This window comes from Centroberyx affinis, unplaced genomic scaffold (genome assembly GCF_046629955.1).
Source record: "Centroberyx affinis isolate AG114_WGS23_722 - 3 ecotype Tasmania unplaced genomic scaffold, CSIRO-AGI_Caff_v1 ptg000582l_1, whole genome shotgun sequence".
Taxonomy (NCBI): Eukaryota; Metazoa; Chordata; class Actinopteri; order Beryciformes; family Berycidae; genus Centroberyx; species Centroberyx affinis.
Window position 1 is genome coordinate 521,055 of NW_027279222.1, and position 22,696 is coordinate 543,750.

Genomic DNA, 22,696 nt, shown 5'->3' on the forward strand with positions numbered 1-22,696 from the left:
ATATTGCGAAATACTAAATTTTAATTAGTAATACTTGTATATTTACTTGTATATTTATTTACAATTTGCAATGTGTGTATAGATAGATAGATATCATACAGAGGGTGGAAATTGTGGCTCTGGTGACTGGGGAGGCACAGCTCCCCTCTCTTTGCTCTTTCTGGAGGCCTCCATTGCTCTAGAAACCCTGAAACAGTTCAGACAACAAATTTTCACATTGCTGCCAGAAAACCCAATAGCCTACTTAGTTACTGGGGTCATTTTCCTCATCGTCACACAAAATCAGTCTCAGTACAGGTGCAACATCATGGCACTAACAAACCAACTGCCAAAGTTGAGCCTGATGCATACATTATCTTATGGAGTTGGTCTTGTTGATGTTTACTCCTTCTGTGCCTCAACAGCTTCTTCTTGACCGCTATCCTCTCCTCATCTGCTGCCGTCCTCTGCCCAGTGGCTCCCTCCTGCTGCGGGTTTGGGATTGGGGGCAGGACTGGAAACTTTCGCATGCCCTCCACCACGGCGGGTTGAAAAACTCCCGGGGAGGTAGGCATGTCTGGCAGCAAGCCACTGAAAACAATCAGGGGCAGCAATATGTGCCAGAATGAGCTAGCGTCACCACGACACTGAGAATAAAGACTAGAAGCCAAGTTGCAGCCGGACTTATGGAATGTTAGTTAGCTTGGTTGTTATCTCACTTTAACTAGCTAACGTTAGATCCTAACTTTAGCCGACGGTATGTCGAGATGTAGCTAGTGAAAGATTATAAATTGATGATTCTTCAAGCCGGTAATGATCTCAGAAGTAAATTGTCGTCAGTGCCAATAGGTTACCATCTTACCTGTTCGCTCATATAAATTCCTCTAGATTTGGTTGGTCGACAACGTTAAATTAGCTAGCTACTTAGCGTTAAATGAGACTTCAGAGATAAGGACCGTAAACAGCTTCGTTGCCATAGAAACAGTAAACCAAGTGGGTGCGCGGGGGAGGGGTGGGTCAAACACTATGGTCAAAACAGTTGAATCATGGTCAAAATACTATATTGTCAGAGATATGAAAACTTGTGAAAAGATAAGGAATAATTAGTCAACAGTAGTTATAAATATAGGCCTAATAATACGATTTTACGTTATATTAAAAATTCATACCAAAAACCTTACAATCAGATTTTTAAATTGGGTTCAAGATACTTGCGATACCTTAGTGAGTCCAGGTTTGATCTTTTTAGTTTTTATAATTATCTTTGATAGCAAAAAAATCGAGCAAAAGTTGCTACAAATTAGTTTGGAAGCCATATCTACAAACAACAAACAAAAAGTCACACAGGGGAGCATTCAGGACCAAGGTTCCTTCTAAATTGTCTGCCTCTGTGCTTTTTTCAGTCATCAGTAACTGCTCCACTTGTCCCCAGATATTCAGTTGACATAAGCAAGTTAGGCGGCAAATGACAATAAATGCAGGGATATTGCCACACCTTAGGGTTTAGTGAGTTGACACCCCTGTTTTGAATGACAGAATCACAAAGATTTTTTTTCGACTTCGTTTTATTTTTATTTATTTCATTACATGTATTCTATGAACGAGGTCTCTCCTTTTTGCCTTTGAAAAGGGCCAGCAGTGAGACATTGGCCACCTTGACCACTTTGAAGCGGACACCAGGAATATCACCAACAGCATGACCCTTACGGCCAAATCCTGCCACCAATACTTCATCGTTTTCCTACAAGAGAAGAAGAAAATAAGTTCACTGTAAAGAAAAACAATACAACTGAGACTGCTGCTTCGGACAGATCAGAGGATGAGTGTGGATTATGAGTGATGTGTTCACTGTCCACTTAAAAATTCTTACTTCGATGAAGTTCAGACAGCCATCATTAGGCACAAAAGCAGTTATCTTCTTGCCATTTTTGATCAGTTGTACCCTCACACACTTCCTTATAGCAGAATTGGGTTGTTTAGCTTCAACACCACTGAAGAAACAAAAGAGCATAGTTACATGTGAATTGCCTTTCATATAAAGTAACATAAGGTGGTCACATATAACAAAAGATTGCCAAAAACAGATTCTAAACATCAGCATACACTTACACTTTCTCCAGTACAATGCCCTTGGCATGGGAAGCCCCTCCAAATGGATTGGCTTTGAGGGCAGTGCCCAAGTGGGCCTTCTTGTACTGCTTGTCATTCCATTTTTGCTCCCTGCGGTGATTTCGCAGTTTTCTGGCAGTGCGAAGACCACGACACTTACCTGTGGAAAGAGCAAAGTTGACAAATACCTGAACAAAGAGGTACAATTATCCGGGAGCTTTTAGATGTGTTTACTGTTTATTTGGAGTTAACATGAAGAGAGGGTTCTGCTTAGATATAACATGGAAAACTACAAGTAGGCTACAAAGTCAAGTTTATGAATGCATTCTTGAGTCAAATTTAAAAAGTGTCTCTTCTCTTGCCATGCGGCCAAACACTGCACGTGGCCGACTTACAGTTGACCGAAATGGCTTACAGTGGCGTTGGTAGAGCAAAGACCAAAACGCTCGGTAATAATGAAAAACTGAACATAATCTAACACCCCAGAATGTAATTCCATTAAATTAATTCAGTAAAAGGAAATAACTCCGACGAATAACTCACCCATGGCTTTTACTTCTGGATTGTGACACAATACAGCGTCGTGGCAGTTTTAACCAATCACGAAGGCAGCAATGAAATCCCACTGTGCTCTGGACATAACGCGAGTTTTCCGTGCGACCTCTCTGCTAGCTAGCTAGCTACTGCCGGGGAGTAGCGGCATAATTTTCAGGTATTGTGATTAAAATAACCATGGTATTTACATAGCGTTGTTGAGACATATCAATAGGAGACAGTAAAATAGAACAGCCTATTGTCCGGACATTTGTATTCGATATAAATGCATAGAAGGACACAAGATGGCTTTGTTTTGGTTCGTGTTGACGAAAGTCAGGCTTCAATGTTGTGTTTTTATCGAAGGCCCACACTGTATGGTTGGATTTCCGGTGTCGTGTTGCTATCAAACTGAAGAGCTAATTTCCAAAACGTTATATATCCACTTTGGAAAAATAATACTTAACGGGAGTTTGTTATGCAATGTCTCTATGATACAGAAGACCCCGTCTGTGTAAGTTTTATCATCTTGTCAACCCATGTCATTAATGTTCTATACTTTTTAGGATATATCATAATGAGTTATGCAGAGAAGCCGGAGGACATAACAAGGGAAGAGTGGATGGACAAGCTCAACAATGTCCACATTCAGAGAGCTGATATGAACAGGCTCATCATGAACTACCTGGTGACAGGTGTAGTACACGTCTACATACTTTGGCTTTGATTTGAAGGAAAAACATAATCATAATCTTATTCAGTTTCTGTTTTCAGCTGTCTATTGAGACCATAAAGGCTATGAAGAAATAATGCAGAATTCAAAATTAGCATAAAATTTTGAATGTGGAACGTTCAGGAACATGCATTCGTTCAACCATGGTTTCAATTGAACAGAGGGCTTCAAGGAAGCAGCGGAGAAGTTTCGGATGGAGTCTGGGATCGAGCCGAGCGTGGACCTGGACTCTCTAGATGAAAGGATTAAGATCAGAGAGATGATCCTGAAGGGACAGATCCAGGATGCTATTGCACTTATCAACAGCCTGCACCCTGAACTGCTGGATACCAACCGTTACCTTTACTTTCACCTACAGGTAAAATAAAAGGCTTCTCATTTAGCAAACTTTTTCTGGTGTCATGTGTCCTGCCTATCTTGCTGCTCATTTTTCTGCATCCTCCCTGTTCTCCCCTGCCTTCTGCATCTGTAGCAGCAGCATCTGATTGAGCTGATTCGTTTGAGGGAGACTGAAGCTGCTCTTGAGTTTGCCCAGTCCCAGTTAGCGGAGCAGGGGGAGGAGAGTCGGGAATGTCTCACTGAGATGGAGAGGACACTGGCCCTGCTGGCATTCGACAACCCCGAGGAGTCACCCTTTGGAGATCTGCTCAACATGATGCAGAGACAGAAGGTGAGGTCAAAGGTTAGAATTGTTAAGGTATAGCACATTGATTGGTAAGAGAATTTGCTGTTTTTGAGTGTTATGTTAAAGTATACAGAGGGATAACATGTCCATTTCTTTGTGTTTCAGGTGTGGAGTGAAGTGAATCAGTCAGTGCTAGACTATGAGAACAGAGAGTCAACACCCAAACTGGCCAAGCTCCTGAAGCTACTACTGTGGGCTCAGAATGAACTTGACCAAAAGAAAGTGAAGTATCCTAAAATGACAGATCTCAGCAAGGGAACAATTGAAGACCCAAAATGAGGACCTGAAGTGAAAACACACCAGAGCATTAGTACAAAATGGACACACTTCCTTTATCTATTTATACCCCAACAAACTGACTCATACAGTACAACCTTTTCTTTTTTGTAAGGGTTGCTTTTTGATACTTTGATAACATAGAATGTGCAAACTGGATTGTTGACATTTTAAAATGACTTCACACACTAAAACAACAACATACAAACCATTGTTTTACTTGGTAAAATTATGATTTGTTTATATGTTTATGTTAAAATTGTGTCATTTCCTCTTTTGCATATTTCAGTTACACTAGGTTTTTTTCTGTCTATTGGCAGGGAAAGTTGGCATGGGAGGGTGTGAATAAAGCCTAAATTAGGCTCTCACTTTCTGTGTGTGACCACCTAGGCTCAGTTTGGTGTTGAGGGAGAATGGTTGGCTCAGTGTGCACTGCCTCAAATACACATATTTTTTTCCCTGGAGAAAAACATTTAATCTAGTCATATATGTTAAGGCAATGGCCAAAGCAAGATACTTGGGATGTTTCAAACCTTTCAAAGTACTGTGACTTTGTAAGTTTACATGCAACCTTAGTTTCATACTGTGCTATTGCTTGAAACATTACAAAAAGACACTGAAAACACAAACATGAATACAGAAACGTATGTTTTTACGCTACAGCATGGGAGCAGTTTAATAGATGGACAAGGCAAGGGACAAGGCGAGAAGCCTTGGATGCTTCAGACCTTCCAGTGAACTGTGACTTGTAAGCTTAAACGCAGCCTCAGTATAATTAAAAATATCACAGAATGATATTAAAAGATGTGAATGCGATAGGTCCATGTACATGGGCATGGAGACAGTTTTACAGATGGAATATTTACATGTATGGATAAGTAGCTCTTTTGCAACATTTGATGTGCTTTGCTGATATTATTTTGCAATAAAAAGGAATTTCAAAACTGGGCAAATACTAAGGACCTTTTTTTAAAAAAAAATCTTTTCTATAAGTCTCTGTATGGTGCAGCAGCAAACAGACAGTGAGAGAAGAGCTAAAAGTTGTGATGAATGCAGGGTCTTATATAATGATTGCTTGGTAATTCGTGTATCCCGGGGCAGAGGGACCGTTTAAACTGCCTTGTAGGTACTGCGCAGCATCTCTGCCCTGTAGTCTGACAACAGCAGCAACATCTCAGCAGGGGGGCATCGCGTCGCCACCTGGCAAGGACAGGACAGGAGGAGAGGACGTCTTGGTTGCTCAAAGAGGGACAGCGGCAACGATGGCACCTCGCTATGTGTAATCCGATAGGCAGAGAGGCTTTCTGTATATTGCACCGTCACGATGGAGAGGGACCGGAGGACGAGGCGCCTCTCTGGCGTTTTGGATGGCATCGTAGTGGACGTAGCGACCGACTAGACATAAAGGCGTTTACTTGAGAAAACACTGAATCACTTCTCTTCACTTCCTGATTAACCCTACCGATGGCAAGAAGAACTGCGTGGCTAGAGAGAAAAACTGACACGTGGATTACTCCTCCTAGAGCATCAGGAAAAACAGACTCCGCTCTCTAGCTCGGACACATCGCCTTCCTGCTTTTCCCGTCTCTCAGGTTATGGATACAGCGGTCGAAAAGGCGAGATATGATTGTGCGTTTACCATCTGAAAAGCTTTGTTTTTTGTCAGCGTTTACTTTTGTGTTTGATCGACCGAAGAGAGCGCCTTTAAAGTAAATAGCCAGGGGGGTGAGAAGAGGCTGCTGTAACCTCGCGTTGAATGGCAATTATTCAAAAATATGGCAAGAACTGTAGTCCAGATTTGGTCTGTCACAAGGAAAACCATCCATCTGACAAGATCGGGGTCCCTGGATGTCATAAGAAGTGGACTGAACAGAGTACCACCTGGTCGAGGTAACCTTTTGTTTTTTTTTACCCTGATACATGGCTTGTATTTTACCACAGAGAAATACATTCAACAGTGCTAGCTCATATTTTCATTTTTTAACTATGTCAACAAGAAGCAACAATTAGGATTTACAACAACACATTTCCTCATAACCTCTGCATGACAGCGCGGAAGCTGAGCTCAAAACGTTGCTGATACTTTGTTGCAACTCTTGAACCGTGAAACGCAACATATTTGCTTTCACACTTGAGTGAAATACTCACACAAAATTAATGTAAAATCAAACACCTGGCAGCTGGTGGTTCGGAAATCCTATAGATCAATGTAACTTTATGTATTGTTGTATTTTTTGTGTTATTGTTAGGGCCAAAAGTAATATGTAGATTCATCACTACATTGCCTGGAAGGCCTATCTAATTTGGAGTTTAGAACCTGATGTCATGAGAAGCCGTTAGTGCTTTAGTGCTTTACTGGATCTCTAAACCTAATTTGCTACATGGGTCCAGGTGGTTTGTAATGAGTGAAGCACATCAAACAGTCATAGGAATTTAAAAAATGCTGAGAAAGAATGTTGAGTTTCCCGTGTGAAAAAGAGCTGTAGCCATCCTATAATGCATTTGGGAAAGATGAATATCACAGCAAAACTACAACTCCCTATAGGAAAATTATAGTAACACCACAGGAGATTTAAAAAATACCATTAGCTATCATATTCACTAATGATTGCCACCAAGTGCCAATAAGAATATTATGGTGATTTTTTATTTTTTTATTAGGGCGCTTAGCAATGGGAGAAGCACATCAAACTGTCAAAGGACTTTAACAGAAATGCTGAGAAAGATTGCTGTTTTTACATTCAGTTTCATGATCGTCAATTGGCCTTTGTGAGAGATATGGTATCCAAGTCAATCAGACTCTGTTCTTGCTTTTTATTGATTGTTTCCCCCCTGCTCCTTGTCTCTGTGACTGTCTCTCTGCTGGGTCAGATGTGTTATGTGTTTTAACTCACTCTTACACACTCTTTCACACTTTTATTGTTTTTATAATGTATTTAACTGTTTTGTTTTGTTTTATTGTCTTTTATAATGTTTAATTGCTCTTATTTGCTGCTGTCTTGGCCAGGTCTCCCTCGCAAAAGAGATTCTGATTCTCAAGTGGACTTCCTGGTAAAATAAAGGTTAAAAAAAAAGCACACACACCAATTCTATCTATTCTCCTTCTGTCCCATGCAGACCAGTGGCGAGGATATGGACAGTGGTGCTGCTGCTGGGGACCTGCCTCCTATACTGCGCCCGGGTGGCAATGCCCATCTGTGCCGTCAGCATGGCAGAGCAGTTCAGCTGGAGCAAGAGGGAGTCGGGCATGGTGCTGGGCAGCTTCTTCTGGGGCTACTGCTTCACCCAGGTCCTCGGAGGCTACGTCAGTGACAGGTGGGTAAACATTTGACCCTGAACGATAGTCAGGTGTGCTGCTATTTAGATAATAGCAGCTGCCCGAGGATAATATCATTCTGTTTTGACTGCATGGATGTGTGCATGCTGATGGTCATAAGAGTAAACTGTATGCCTTGTTCTGATAGTGCCCAGTTTGTCTAGTTTGTTGGAGGATGGCAGGACACTTCCTGCTTGTCAAGGGAGTTGTTTGCATGCTGGCTTTGACGTCACAGGTCACTTTTGTTTGCTCAGTGTGGCAGTTAATGCAAAATATAAAGTAGCGATGAAGGCTAGATGTTTTCTTTATATTGCCATGTTGTCATTCCTTGTGCTTGTCCTGTTCCTTGTCCAATTTTTTTCTAAGAGTGGGTGCCACTTTTTTTTTAAATGGTGGACTTCTCAAAACTTGTTCCTAAAGAGAATATTTTTGGCAGACTTCCATGTCCCGGTTCATCTAGTGTAACAAGCCTTTCGAGAGTTCAAAGTTCTGCCACCTCTCTCACAACTTGCGGTGTGGTGATGTAATCGTCTCTCTCAAAAGTCAAAAGATTGAGCTAATGCAGATTGGCTGTCTCCTCTGTCCTCAGGGTGGGAGGAGAGAAGGTCCTCCTGCTGTCTGCGGCGGCCTGGGGGGCGATGACCGCCTTCACCCCGATCCTGGCCCACTTCTGCTCCCAGCCCATCTTCTCCATGACGCTGGCTCGCTTCCTCATGGGCTTGCTGCAAGGTGAGATGGGCAGCTTTTGAAAGAGTCTGCAACATGCAAAGTGGATGAGGTGTGGTGAAACATGTTTTTACCTCAGGCATTTCCACTCCTTTCCAGATCTTGAAAAATTGATCCATGCCTTTGTTTTTTCAAGAGTAGATTACTGCAATGCGCTGCTCTCCAACTGTCCCAACTCCACACTCAAAAACATTCAACCTATTCAAAACTCTGCTGCTAGAATACTCACATGTGCTAAGAAACATGATCACATCACCCTGGTCTTTCTCTTCACTGGCGCCCAGTATCTGCAAGAATCAATATCAAAATCCTCACTTTCAAAGCATTAAATGGTCTTGCCTCTCAATACATCTCAGACCTACTTACTCCCTACAAACCTGCCTGAACCCTCCGCTCACTGGAAGCTGGACTCCTTGTTATACTATGTACTTATGAAAAATCAGCCGGGGGCAGAGTCTTGTCCTGCAGCGCTCCCTGTCTATGGAACCAGCATCCTGTCCATGTCAGGGAGTCAGACACCATCACTGTCTTTAAGTCCATACTCAACCCATTTATTTTTCATTGCCTTCATCCTACCTTATCTAACCTTACAAACCACCATCACCCCCCCCCTATTCCTTCCCTCCCTTCCCTGCTGGAGGGCCCCTAAGCCCTCCTTGCTATATTTGCCACTGCTTTATCTATTTCCTGTTGTTTTGCCGTGGAACTGCGCAAGAGCTCTCTCATATCCATTCTCGCTATGCACGTGTGTGTGCACATCCACACACACACATATAACGCATATTGGCAAACATGCATCCATAAACAAACATGCCCAAGACCTGTTCTACTCAGTGACAGCATTGTGCTTGTCTTATCTTGTTTTGATTGAATTCTTTGTCCTTGGGTGCTCTGTTAAGCACTTGACAAACGTGTTTTGTTAAAAGCACTTCAGAAATAAATCTGATTTGATTTGAAGAAATCCACAGGAAAGACAACAAAGGCTATGGGAGTCGGTGAATAAAATTTAAACAAAACGGATTAAATGCTGGAAAGTGAGTTTTGGATGCCAGAAAGCTCAGCACCTGCTGAAGTAATTGTTGAGTCATTGCCATTGATCAACAAATCTATCAACTCCCATTCTAACTATTGACCAATTGTGTTTTGTGACCTGGTTTCTTTTTAGGAGTTCACTACCCCTCTCTGGCGAGTCTGTGCTCTCAGAAGGTGGTGGAAAGTGAGAGAGGCTTCCTCATGAGCACCGTGGGCAGTGGCTCCTACTTGGGGTGAGATGGGCCTTATTGCAATAATCCTCTTTTCAGCTACTTTGCTGTAGGACTCCATGGGATAGCCGTTTTCCTCCTAGAATGTTCTGTAGCAAAGTGGAGAGAGGAGACGTTCATTTTAGCTCTGTGCCCATTCCAATCCCACAATCTGTTCCAGTACCTCTTGCTGTTTTAAAAATACTTCTTATATCTATATTGGGATATCTGGACGGTTCTACCATAATTGCCTGACATTTGATTGTTTTGGATGTGAAAGAAGGCCAGATGATGTATTTTAATTATCTTGACAATTCAACCACCTTGTTACAAGGGTGTGTATGTGTGACTTGTTGTCTCTTGTTGTGACTTTCTTCGCAGCACGCTGGTGATTGGAGGGGCTGGCTCCGTCATGTTGGACCTGTACGGCTGGGAGAGTGTGTTCTACGTGGCTGGTCTTCTCTCAGTGCTGTGGGCATACTGCATGTGGAAGTATCTACTCAAAGGAGAAGGTAAGGGAGGCTTAAACTGTGTGTATCCCCAGTGTTATTGCATACCACTATCCTGTTGCTCCTTATCCGTATTATTCCTGTGAATTTCCTCTTGTAGGCACATGTGTTCACACCCATCTGTGTTTGCAGGTCCTATAATCACTCTGGAGTCCCTGGGAAGCGGTGGGCCCCAGTCCAAACTGTCCAAGAGACACTGGCTCCGGCTCTTCAAACAACCTGCAGTCTGGTGAGATAAAGACAAAAGGAGGTGTGTCTGTGTGTGCGTGTGTGTGTGCGGGTGTGTGCGGGCGTGTGTGTGTACATTTGTGTGTATCCTGTACTGTATATAGCTCCTCATCCAATGTGTGTAGCTGACTAGCTGTATGTTTGTTCCTATGTTTTGTGAATAGATGTATGACCAGTAATCTCACCTGTGTTTCTGAACTTGCGTCAAAGCAAGTTTCACTGTGGGCCTTTCCTCTAGATCCAGTTTTTATCTGTACCAGACTCTGGAATAGTAGGCCTAGTCTCTGGCCAGCTCAGCTTTCTGTAAGCGTCTCAGATATTGAGTTCTTCCATTTTCTCCCACTCCGTCCCTGTGGCCCGGTTATTTATATACTGTAAGCTAATAGCCATGCAACTCATCTGCCCTATTTTCAATGACAGGGAACACCTATATGGTTTTATTTCTTGGTGTAGCTGAGCCACACCTTCATAGTCAACCAACCAAGTGACAGATGTAATGATGATGTGATGGTTATGAACTGGTTATGAAAATAAGTCTTGCTGCTTTCAACCAGAGTCTACTTGCTTTAACACAGAAAATCACTAGACTCAGATGTCATGTACACAGGTATGGCAGCACTGACTTGAATTCTTGCTCCAGTTAAACCAAAAGACACTTTTGTTATTAGTGTCCTATGTGTAAATACTGTTGCATTGCACTTACTTTTCTTTGTTTCTCTCTCTTCAATGCCTGACCAGTGCTGTGATCATTACACACCTTTGCACAGCGAGCACCTTCTTCACTCTTTTGTCGTGGCTGCCAACTTTCTTTAAGGACACTTTCCCCGATGCCAAGGTAACCAAGACATCTTCCTCACACCCTCTCCCCGCTTCAGAAGAAAACAATAATCCCACGTTTGACCGAAAAACTGGAGGGATTGAAATAACAGACATGAGTAGTTTGAAGCCAGGAAAATTGGCCTTTAATGCAAAAACACAAAAACAGTCTAAGCAGAACACTTAACACTTGGCTGATGTTCCTGGTCTAGTTCGTTCAGATCCAGTAAACTGTGTTTTCTCTCCAGGGTTGGGTGTTCAATGTCATTCCCTGGTTGGTGGCTATTCCCTCTTCCCTCTTCAGTGGCTGTCTATCTGACCACCTCATCAGTCAAGGTAGAACAGATAAACCTCACTTCGCACCCTCTGTGAGCAATTGAAGAATAGATATGGAAATTAATTTTGAACGCAGGTGATTATAGATAACACAGCAGTTCTATCATTGCCTGTCCTCATTTCTCTCTTGGTCCCAACAGGTTTTGATACAGCCTCTGTGAGGAAGTTAATGCAGGTACAGAGCAGATTTTGTTCTCTGCATACAGCTGCCTTAAAATTCATCTGTATAAATGTTATCTGTTATCATTGTGGAGGATTTTCTTCCACTCCAGTCCAGAATGTATGAATGTCCACTTTCCTGCCACACTTAATTCTGTAAGATCTTGATGTATGTGTTTGTGTGTGTCCATCCCTCCTGGTCAGTTTTTCTCCATGGGTGTGTCCAGTGTGTTTACCCTACTTCTGTGTGGCACCAGCACCTTCCCCTGGGCTGTAGCATTTGTGTCTGCCACCATGGGCCTCACCACCTTCAGTCACAGGTACTGGTGCCCCCATGTCCTCACTGAGACCATAGTGAATTTAGCCTCGCTGTTGGAACATAATCCATCTGTGGCCCAGAATACAGCACATGCAGTATATCTTATGTAAGGATTCTGTTAATATTGCTTTTCTAGATTTTTCACTAGCTTTCAACACTGTACTCCCTGATCTGTAGCTGCTGAAGATGCAACAGCTCTAGTTCAATTCATATCTCATTCACTGGTGCAGTGCATTTCTCATAAAGCACAGTACAGCTGGTTAAGGTCAATAGCTCATTTTCAATGCCAAACATGACTGTTGAGGTTCACAAGGTTGTGTCGCTTCACCATTGCTTTTTACACTGTATACCCATGACTGTTCCAATACCAGACCAACTCATTATTACATTTTCAAATGACTCCAGTTTACTTTCTTTAATGATAAACAAAGATTTGTTGTTCATGAAAGATTTTGACATTTGCCAACATAGCCTTGACAGGCAGGTTTAATGGTGCCAAGAAAACCAAGAAAATCTGTGGCGTACCCTGCCCAAAAGCGTCGCTCTTTCTTCGACTGCACATAATTTTGTACTGCAGCATACACTTTGCCTGTATGTGGTGCTGTTTGGCGTTGTATTTTTTTGTATTGTATTAAAGTGTATTGTATCATACATAAATACTAGAAGATGTAATTGAGATGGGATAGTTGTATGCTTTCAAAGTGAAATTTAAGATCTTCAAAATCTTCTAAATGCAGGTCACCTCCTTTCATTTGTGATATAGTTGATCTTTTTAAGTGAATCAGTTTTCTTGATATTAATCAAATACGATATACACTATTGTAAGGAGTGTAATTTACATAAAGATAAGGTATTTTCTAATAAATTAATAATAAAATACTACTTTTCAAACTATGAGACAGGACGAAAATAGTTTCTTATTTTGCACTTGGTTGGTCCCTCTATGACAACAGCAGCAATATCTTTTAATGAACTTCCTTCCTAAAGCAAGAAACTACATTTTTTTATCCAGGTTCCAGGCTGAACAACTACATTATATACAAGGAAGAAGAAAGATACAGTCGATGATAGGAGGCTGGCAATAGGATATAAACTAAGATACATTTTCCTGGACACTCAACAGCCTCTGTTGAGTTCTATTTAATCTTTTTTATGGCTGAGATTTGTCAGTGTGGCTATTGGTTTTACTGTGAGGCAATTCAGGTGGCAGAAAGATGGAGAGTCGGTTTAGCACCTTATCTGATGAAATAGCAAATGATGTGTCTTTCTTTTACAGCGGTGTATCTGTAAATGTTCAAGACCTGGCTCCGTCCTGTGCTGGAGCTTTGTTTGGTATGTTAACAAATAATAAATTGTGGAATCTTTGTCGAAACTTACCATGAATACATTACTCACAAAACTTTTGACAGAGAATTTATTTGTCTTTCTGTAAAATTTTAATTCCAAATTCTGTGTTAAATTTTACATCCTAATCTAGTAGGAGAATTAACTTTGTATCTGCTCTTCTTTTCAGGCGTTATGAATACGTGCGGTGCTTTCTCAGGTGAGCGTCTGTATTTTGAGGGAAACATCTGTGATGAATCTTTCACTAGCAGTTCTTGTTCAGTTCAAATTACTGTTTTGGCCTTTCATGATCTATTGAGTGAAATAATTCATCCGCTTCTCTGAAGTCAAACTTTGGGCTATGTGGCTCCTGTCAGTCAAGCTGGCTCCTATGTGCCATGCATATTTCATCATGGAAGCATAATGGAGTTTGTGTCAGATGAATAATAGAGGGAACAGAAGATGACAGTTAGTGGTCCCGGGGGCGGACTGGGGATGGGCTGTGACATTTTTCTGCAGTTATTTGTGCGGTTCACATCTGGGAAAACTGGGCTGAACTATCACATGGAAGATACTGTGTGCTCTGTTTTTTCAGTCATCATGCCTATGCCCACTTATCTGATAATGTGCTATCCGGGCTAACTGTGTGTGTGTGTGTGTGTGTGTGTGTGTGTGTGTGTGTGTGTGTGTTCTCGTACAGGGGTCCTGATGGTGTATTTCTCGGGGTATCTGATTGAGACCACAGGCTCGTGGGCGTCTGTGTTCGCCCTCATCACCACGGTCAACCTGCTGGGTCTCTGCACCTTCCTGGCCTTCGCTGAGGCCCGCCGGGTCGACATTGACTCTATCAAGGCCCGCTACCACAACATCCACATCTAAGTCATCAGGGGGACCAGAATGCTTTGCCCAGGGGAGGTGTGACCTTGGGCGACCGGCAGCATCAACAATACCCACATCAGAGTACTAGCCATGGGATGGGAACTGTCACACTGATGAAACCCATATACGATATCTCGGGCACTTGGATCGGTTCTGTGTCTGTGGTTCAGCACCACAATAGTTATTTAAGGACACAGCAGAGCCTGCACAATGTTACTGTACAATTTTGTTGAGCCAGAGCCTTTGATTCCTGAAAGAACACAGCTGTATGAAAGGATGCTCTGTCAGACTAGTGAGGGGAAGTGGACCGGTAAAAATTAGAGGAAGTAAGTCTGCGCTACCTCCGTGTCTCGGCCGGCTCACCGCACGGTTGTTCAACAGTTGGTGGGCTATTGTTTACGTTTCTCATTTGTTATCGCCTCATTTATTCTCTGCCAGTCAGTCAGAATGTGCTAGTTACTACCAGCGTAGTCATGGAAATTGTTACCCGACTCAGCAGCTCCAATATTTTTGTGGGTGTGTGTGTGGGTGCGTGTATGTGTGTATGTGTATGTGTGTGTGGTGATGGAGCTATAAGAATGATGGATGTGTTAGTCTCATGACTTCGCTGACAGTTGTGACAGGCCAAGATGGTGTGTTCTTACCCTGCGGGGAGGGGGGGAGGGGAGTGGGTGGGCGCATCTGGGTGAGGCAGGGAGAGACAAGGCTCTCATACCTGAAGTCTTTTATTAGTAGGTGAGCTTCCCCCCCACCCCACCCCACCCTACCGACCCATCACTGAGAGAACTGTCTGAGTGACACCTCATTACCCAGTGACTAATTACTTGGCAGGTGCTCTAATGTCCTGTACGATTTACCTTCTATAGTCCCCATCTCCATGGTTACAAGCTCTTCATCTTGTCATTGTGCTTCGGGAGGGTGGGATGGGATGGGTGGGGTGGGGGGAGCTTTATCGCAACAGTGCTTTCACTGAGGGCCGTCTCCCCATGTGTAGTAGTCTCGATGAACGCGAGTATGATTAAGAAGACCAAAGGTTATTAATTATTATTTTCTTTCTAAAATGATTGCATGAAATACAAATACCTCACTTAATTATTTTGAGTACTTATATATTTATATGGCTCCTTGTTTTGTCAATTACAAAAGTTTTGTAGAGAAAAGAAATATATTGGGTAAGATGACTGTTTGCTTCTAGAGCCAACAAACGGAAGACAGAAACGTAAAACGTGTCCAGTGTAAGTTATTAGAAGTGTGATGCAGGACGCATAACCCCAACAGATGTGGTTCTGAAACCACAGTTTCCTCACTTATTCTCCTTTCCCGATCTGCACTCATCTTAACAGTCAAAGGATTAGTGGAAATTGATCTGTATTGTCATGTCTTGGTGAAAACTGTACAGGCAGACGAGGAGGAGAACAAGCCTACTTGTTTGTGTTTAGATCCACCCCGACTACTGCACTTAGCTCATCGTCGCCTGGACTCGAGACAGGAAGTGATGTCACTAGTTGGGAGGGAGTGTGTTAGTGTAGAGTGAAGCCAGTTCAGCTGTAATGACAGTGTCTCTGCACTTTGTCCCATTAAGACCATTTTAAACACCTTAGCCCCCTTGGCTTCACTCACTCACACACTCTGACATGAAGAAGAGTATTAGAGTAATGTCTTGTTTATATACATCAGTCTAGCTGGGGGACCGGAGACTACATTGTTATTACTGCTATACTTTACGACTTCACTGCATTGATATTACTACAGAGAGCTTGTAGCGTAGGCAGGGTGAATGGTGAAATAAATGTTAGAATGTAGCATTTAGCTTCATCATCCCCAGCCTTTCAATTCTCAGTTTGGGTAACAAGTATTGGAAGATGTCACCATCTCCCAATCAAGACACAAGTGTCTTGACATCTGTATACAGTAGGTCTATGCATTTATTATTTTGTGCCTAATTTATGCAATGGGAGAATTGCAAGATATGTTCACCATGGTGCACAGAGTTTAATTTATTGATAATTGTACATTGCCAAATTTCTCTCTGTAGGATTTTGGTTGCTTCTGTGTCATTTAGGTTTAAGTAAAAGAGCACATAGGCAAATCTTTTCTTGGAAGTTTTCAATAGACAGAGCTGAACTTTGAAGTGTAACCTTTGGTTGAATGTTTTATCCATATAGTTTGAAAAAGCCAATTGCATTTATTACATGGTCAGTGGCTACAAAGAAGTTGGAATATTGGATTCATGGAATTTATGCAAACCTTGCTTAAGGTCTGTGGCTAGCAGCTGCATTACTGAGAGAAGGTAGAAGTCTTGTCAGAGTAAAGACGTACAGCAAACATATTTGCAGTATTTGTGTTTGAGTGTTACTAATACTATGGACTGACTATATAAAATAAGTTAATGTGAAAGCATCTCATATGATATCAATACCAAATGTCAGTTTGAACCTGTACATACTTTTTGCAGTGAACACCTAGAATGCTCAGATAAGGTATTAGGCCTATTTAGGAAAACCACTGTACAAAATACTCAGTCAGTTTATCAGCATCTTTTGTCAAACCAACACCCCGCATTCTTCAAATGTTTGGACTGCCTTAGCAGCTGTGCGTTGTTTAAAACTGCCTTCTTTGCTTGTCCTTTTTCTGTTACATGCTGCATAGTTTAAACATGTACTTGATGTATGGCTGGAGTTCTGTTCACCAACAGGTTCTTGAAAGCCTTCTGAGAAATAATTTTTGATAACATGTATGATATGTATGATAAAAAAGGTTAATTGAAACAAATGCAGTATTCTATTGCTTCAAAGATATGTTGTATTTGAAAACATATTTTAATGAACTTTGAATAAAAATATTATATTTTATCAATGGTGCTGAGTTTTTTGCTCACTCTTCCTTCTATCTGCTGCATTATATCTTTACATGTATTTCCTCTGTAGTGCCACAGAGAGGCAGCACAGTACAGATAATGAGAGCGGCACAAAGTGCTATTCAGCCTCCAATGTCAAATACTGAAACAACATTTTCTGTGATGTGAAGAATGTAGGCCTTGTATATGGCTACAGTAAAGATATGTTTTAAAACTTTAATTGCTATGACTTCCAACTTCCAGCAAATTTTACTTTGACTTTTACTGTACAGAAAAGCATTTCTCATACACCTATATGTACTACATATGTAAAGAATGAGCAAGGTGAAATCGAGAACAATTTGCCTATACATTGCTGGCCAATGTTGCGTTTGGATCAGCTGTTGAACAGGTTCTAGTGCAGGTCTGTCCTGTTCACACTCGTGGCTCTCTTCAGGCTCAGATCCCCAGCCCAGGCCAGCAGGACGTATGTGGTGGCACCATATGGCAGGATGCTGTGTGCCATGTTGGCTAGCTGGCACTGCCCACGTGTGAACGGCCAGACGCTAGTCAACCCAACCCACTCCTTCTCATGGGACCGAACGGCTCAGGTTACCATGGAGACGGGTGGCTTGTGGCTGCCGCGTGGCAATGAAAAGAAAGGGAGGGGTCACAAGTGACTGAAAGTAACAAGTCCGATAGAAGTCAGTTGTGGAGCGGGTAAGCGGTGAATGCAGCTTTCGATATATATAAAAACAACCGTACTGTTAAAGAGGTGGTCGGTCACTTATTGGAGTGCTCTCACTGACAGCAAATGGTGTTGTAAAAGCACTAGGAGACATAATCATGATGAGTGGCCCACTATTTAATTAGCAGAGATGAAACACTATGAGGGGAGAGTAGAGGAGAGGGGAGATGAACCCTCCCCCAACTGGTTGAGGCTGGCAGACTAACCCAGTAAAGGCAGGCCCCATCAGAGAGCCAGAGATACATGTAAATGAAATAGCCCCATTAATTAGTAATTAACATCAAGTTAATGACATTTCACTGTGTCGCCATCTCATCCTATGTCCTTCCTCTGTGGCGGAGGGGCCGTCTCCCTGGTCCCTGATCTGAATGCTAATTAGCGCAAAGCCAAAAGAAGGACTGCCATATAGAACTATCTAATGATATAAAGGCCCAGTTTAAGGCTGGTCATTGTGTGAGGAGGATTAATCACTTTGTAGTAATAGATCAGGAGGCTTTATAAGTCTACCACTCCTTCGAGGGCTGTTGTATTGAGGGCCATTGACAGGCTTTATGTGCTAATTGCGTTGCGCCTGTTAGTCTAATGTTGGGTCCCTTATGACTAACAACTCATTTTAAACATTGTATCAAAAGTGTATGTATCAAAAGTTACATTTCTGTAAGTGAGCATGAAATCTTATTTTGGTTTTCTTATATCTGATTATTTCAGTGTTTTACAAAACTCTCTTGTTGCTTTGTTTGATGGAGTTTGAGAGACTGGGAGTGGATACATACTCTCATCTGTTTTGGGTCCCCTCCTGTGCCTAAATCAGCTCACTGCCAGTGGTAATTTGTATGATTTGACTACAGCCAGGGACAGTGTCTCTAGTTCTCTGTGAAGGCAGATGAAACATGAAGTTTACACTCTGAACGCAGCGGTGTTCCTGGAATGGACAAGAATGTCAACCCCAAAATGAAGGAAATATATTCACACATTGATGTGTGGGGTTGTGTCCTGCGATGCTAAGCCGTGATCTGTGTCTGTGACGGTTTTCTCTGCTGCTCTACCCCAGCTATCGACATTTCTCTCTCTTCTGTTGTCCTCTTTCTTTTTCTCTTCCTCTCTTTCCAAGCTCTTTTCTGATATATAATTGACCCCTCAAAGGGATTCCCTGATGCCCAGACACATCCGCCATTAGCACACACGCACACACACACACACACACACACACACACACACACACGACCAAATATGTTGATTTCTGTCAATTAAACTCCATCAGCTGTTTGCCTCCTGCTAGACATATGGCCTCTGTTAAATCTAAAGAGCAAATGGAGCAGGCATTGAGAGGGGCATCATTTTAATGGAACCCTGCGGGACAGGACCCACACCTGCGCATTAATAACATTAAACCATGCCCAACCCACTGGCCAGATGAGGACAGTGTGTGTGTGTGTGTGTGTGTGTGTGTGTGTGTGTGTGTGTGTGTGTGCGCGTGTGTGTGTGTGTGTGTGTGTGTGTGCGTGTGTGTGTGTGTGCGTGTGTGTGTGTGTGTGTGTATACACACATATGGGCTGTGTTCTGTCTTAAATCACTCAATGTTACCCCCCCCACCAGAAATAGAAATATTTGTCTTTATAGAACATAGGAATATCTGACACTTGATGCGATATTTGTGAAACCAAAAAAAATTGCAGTAACTTCTGCTCCACTGCCACTACTATTAGATCCTCCACAGGTATGTTTGTCATAAATCCCTGTCTGGGTTGTGTATGCTTTGTGCTTTCATAGCTATTCCAGGAGATGAGCAGCTCAGGTTGGTTTCAGCTATTTGTTATTATATAAGCCAGAACAACAAAACCATACAAATGCACTCCATCATGGAAGACCAACTCTTCCCTGCAGCCAGAATAAGAGTACAAATACTTTTACTTATTTTGCCAAATGAATGGTTATGGAGTTCACAAGTCCTTGGTCAAAAACAGAGACAAATCCATCTGAACAAATGTTTAGAAATGTAATTTTAGAAAACAATATGGTGCTTTGCCTTTGGCAGTGAAGCGTCATATGCTCAGTTTTGAAACGGCAAGGGAATATCTGAAATACTCTCAAAAATCTGTCCAATTCATCCACAACAATTGGTAGTTTTTCATTTAAATGTGCAAGGTTTTTCATTGTTTTTTACCACGGTAAACAAACTAGTCTAAGAATCAATTTCTTCCACTGAAATATTTTTACTAGATTGCATGAAAATACAGGGATCAAGCAAAATGTATTAAATTCTACACATAACATCCCTTGGCATGTTTTGAAACTACTATAATTGACTGAATAATAAATATACTCCACGTAATCAAGCTAAACCAGGTTTAGGAATCAGTGGTAATAATCTATTGTGTTTGGTACAATGAGAAATATGCCTACTAATAGATAATCATTTAGAAACAACACCATGTTGACTGTATACTAACCACTAATCACAGCAAGGTTAGGGAGAGATAAAAATACACAGAGGACAAAAACTGATATGATGAAACATTGTTTAATAGTTCTGTTTTGCCTATTATGCTCCGTGATAGTGGCTAATAATCTGCAGCATTCTGTTTGTGCATGCACACGAGGAGGTTAAATGCCCCCCCTCCCTCCCCGTACCCCCCGCACCCCTCCACTCATCTGTTCCAGCCCTCCCTGGCTTCACACCGCTCACATCTCCAACACCACCAGATCTCCCCTTTTTTTCCTGCTCTCTCTTTACTAAAGTTTGGCTGTCAATCAGCAGTGGCCTCGGGCAACAGGCACTGATGAAAAGACCCCTGAGACAAGGAGACCCAAATTAGATTTCAATAAGGATGTTGAATATTCATATCAGGGAAACATCTAAAGGTAAACGCTTTTTGATCTCAGCGCACAAATATCACTTGTGTGCATTCCCAGGTCCTGGCGCTCTGGTTCCACAGTGTTTTCTCCCCCAGCCTGGTCCAGCCCCAGCCCCGGCCTCGGCTCTCTCTCTCTCCTCGGGGGATGCGGTGGAATAATGATGATGGAGCTACAAAGGAGAAAAAGGGCCATAATGAATGTTTATACTAAAGGGACCCAATAGAAAGGGCATCCGTACTAAGTATTCAGTAATTAGTATTTAGCAGAAGTTGATCGCTGAGTGCACACATTCAAACACACACACACACGCATACACACACACACAAGGCAGAATCACTGAAGCATAGTCATTTAGTGTGTAAACTTTAGACAGGGGGAGAGCGAACCTCCCTTGACAGCAGCAGTCAAAACACAGTTTCATTTCTCCTGTCAACATGTTTACTTTATTTTTATAATTGACTCCGGTTCGGTCTTTCTCTCAAAATGTCAGCAGAATACACAATGTGGCCGTTTCATTTCTAAACACTTATTTTCTGTTGCTCATTAGCCCTTTGTAGAATTATAATTATCACCTTGATATTGCACATTATGCATGAATATGTCTCTGTTACCTAACTTCTTTGCAGATTTATTTTTCATCAAGATGTCCTAATTCTTCATAGATGCATAATGCTTTTGTGCATTATTCTATTTTTTTTATTATTAACTTGACACGCTTCTTGTATGGGAACTGTATTTGTTATTAGAACATCTAAACAGGCCAGCATCCTCCTAATCCCCTAAAGACATTGCCATCTCTTCCATCTTAGTGGAGATGGAAATGTGTGGGGATGGGGGGGGTGGAGGTGGGGGTGCCGGTTGGGGGTGGGGGGTGGGGGGGGCACTGCCTGAGGCACTCTCCCCACAGAGAGTCCACTCTGCTTGGGAACACACTGTGAAGAGAGTCCCGAAATGAGACCAAAGGATGGGAACACCATCTCTTGATGCAGGAGGGGGACTGTCCAACTAATAGTCCACGTCAACTTCTATCATCTATAATGCGTCAGGAATGGCCATGATAGTCCCATTCGAGCAACTGTAGCACATGATGTAGGGAGACAAGCCAACTTGCAGCTATGTCCTTCTGCAGAGCTAATAAAGAGAAGCCCACTCTCATCGTGTGTTATAGTTTTGTCTTGTTCTTTCTCTCACTCTGTGTTCCTCTCAACCTCCACTCTGCTGCTCCCCCCCCCCCCCTTCCCCACCATCCTTACAAGAGGATGGTCAGTCCATTGCCAGGCAATCTGGTCTGTGATGTTGTTCACACCTCCATTCAGCCAAAAAAAAAAAAGAAAAAATATCTTTGACAAGATATGATGACGTGCCCAGGTGGTGTGTTTCACTGGTCTCCTGGTCTTATGGGTGAGGGCAGCCAAGCAAGGTGTGTGCGCACACGTGTGTGTATGTGTGTGTGTGTTTGTGTGTGTGTTTGTGTGTGTGCGTCTGCCTACAGTATATGTTGGTGTGTTTACCCCAGGCCCTGTGCTGTGGTGCTGTGATGCTGAGTGTCACCCTGCTCCGGCCTGAGCCCCGCAGCCAGAGAAACCAGCTGTGGAACTGACAGGTTTGTCTTCTACACTCACCTACACTCTTCCTTACCCTACACACACACACACACACACACACACACACACACTGGTACACACGCATGCAAGCACACACACATACAGACGCACACAGACAAACACAGAGAAACACACAAGCATGCACGCACACACACACAAAGACTTTCATGGCCTGGGGTTTAAATACACATGCACACTCAAACCTCCCGCATCCACACATATCCACAGACCATCACACAAGCTGCAGGCAGTCTTTCTCATGCCAGCTACAAACACAGAGCAAAAGGAATATGCTTACAGAGCTCGGACATAGAGTGGCTACTCATAACATGAGCACAGTTTTACATTTTGATCAAATATTAGCAGACAAGGAGAATGTAAAGCAACTTGCTTGCATATGCAAATGAAATATGCTTAAAACCATATTTTCCCATCAACATCCCTCACTGAAGTGATGGGTCATGCTATCTTTTCATCTACATAT

General features: G+C 42.4%; 4 protein-coding genes across 4 annotated transcripts in view; 2 read left to right on the top strand and 2 right to left on the bottom strand.

Annotated features, from left to right (window-relative positions):
* Positions 1 to 554, bottom strand: part of dnah12 (dynein, axonemal, heavy chain 12) — a 29,470-nt gene extending 28,916 nt beyond the window's left edge. Inside the window, exons 1-2 of the mRNA XM_071518484.1 lie at positions 352 to 554; positions 100 to 187 (exon numbers count right to left, since the gene is read on the bottom strand). Of these exons, the coding sequence (XP_071374585.1) occupies positions 100 to 187; positions 352 to 554 (291 nt within the window). The remainder of the gene's footprint in view (positions 1 to 99; positions 188 to 351) is intronic.
* A 972-nt stretch (positions 555 to 1,526) lies between these two features.
* Positions 1,527 to 2,752, bottom strand: LOC139643326 (small ribosomal subunit protein uS12-like). Its single transcript, XM_071518447.1, has 4 exons — positions 2,632 to 2,752; positions 2,089 to 2,248; positions 1,850 to 1,970; positions 1,527 to 1,720 (listed from the first exon to the last, which is right to left on the bottom strand). Exons 1-4 carry the CDS (start codon positions 2,633 to 2,635, stop codon positions 1,574 to 1,576), a joined length of 432 nt encoding a protein of 143 aa, XP_071374548.1. The 5' UTR covers positions 2,636 to 2,752; the 3' UTR covers positions 1,527 to 1,573.
* LOC139643325 (glucose-induced degradation protein 8-B homolog) lies at positions 2,744 to 5,259 on the top strand. Its single transcript, XM_071518446.1, has 5 exons — positions 2,744 to 2,800; positions 3,189 to 3,317; positions 3,517 to 3,713; positions 3,828 to 4,025; positions 4,146 to 5,259. Exons 2-5 carry the CDS (start codon positions 3,200 to 3,202, stop codon positions 4,317 to 4,319), a joined length of 687 nt encoding a protein of 228 aa, XP_071374547.1. The 5' UTR covers positions 2,744 to 2,800; positions 3,189 to 3,199; the 3' UTR covers positions 4,320 to 5,259.
* A 340-nt stretch (positions 5,260 to 5,599) lies between these two features.
* On the top strand, positions 5,600 to 16,994 carry slc17a9b (solute carrier family 17 member 9b). Its single transcript, XM_071518440.1, has 13 exons — positions 5,600 to 6,206; positions 7,434 to 7,631; positions 8,222 to 8,361; positions 9,524 to 9,623; positions 9,981 to 10,111; positions 10,241 to 10,337; positions 11,075 to 11,171; positions 11,401 to 11,488; positions 11,629 to 11,663; positions 11,852 to 11,967; positions 13,243 to 13,298; positions 13,480 to 13,509; positions 13,990 to 16,994. Exons 1-13 carry the CDS (start codon positions 6,073 to 6,075, stop codon positions 14,166 to 14,168), a joined length of 1,401 nt encoding a protein of 466 aa, XP_071374541.1. The 5' UTR covers positions 5,600 to 6,072; the 3' UTR covers positions 14,169 to 16,994.
* Positions 16,995 to 22,696: the final 5,702 nt, after the last annotated feature.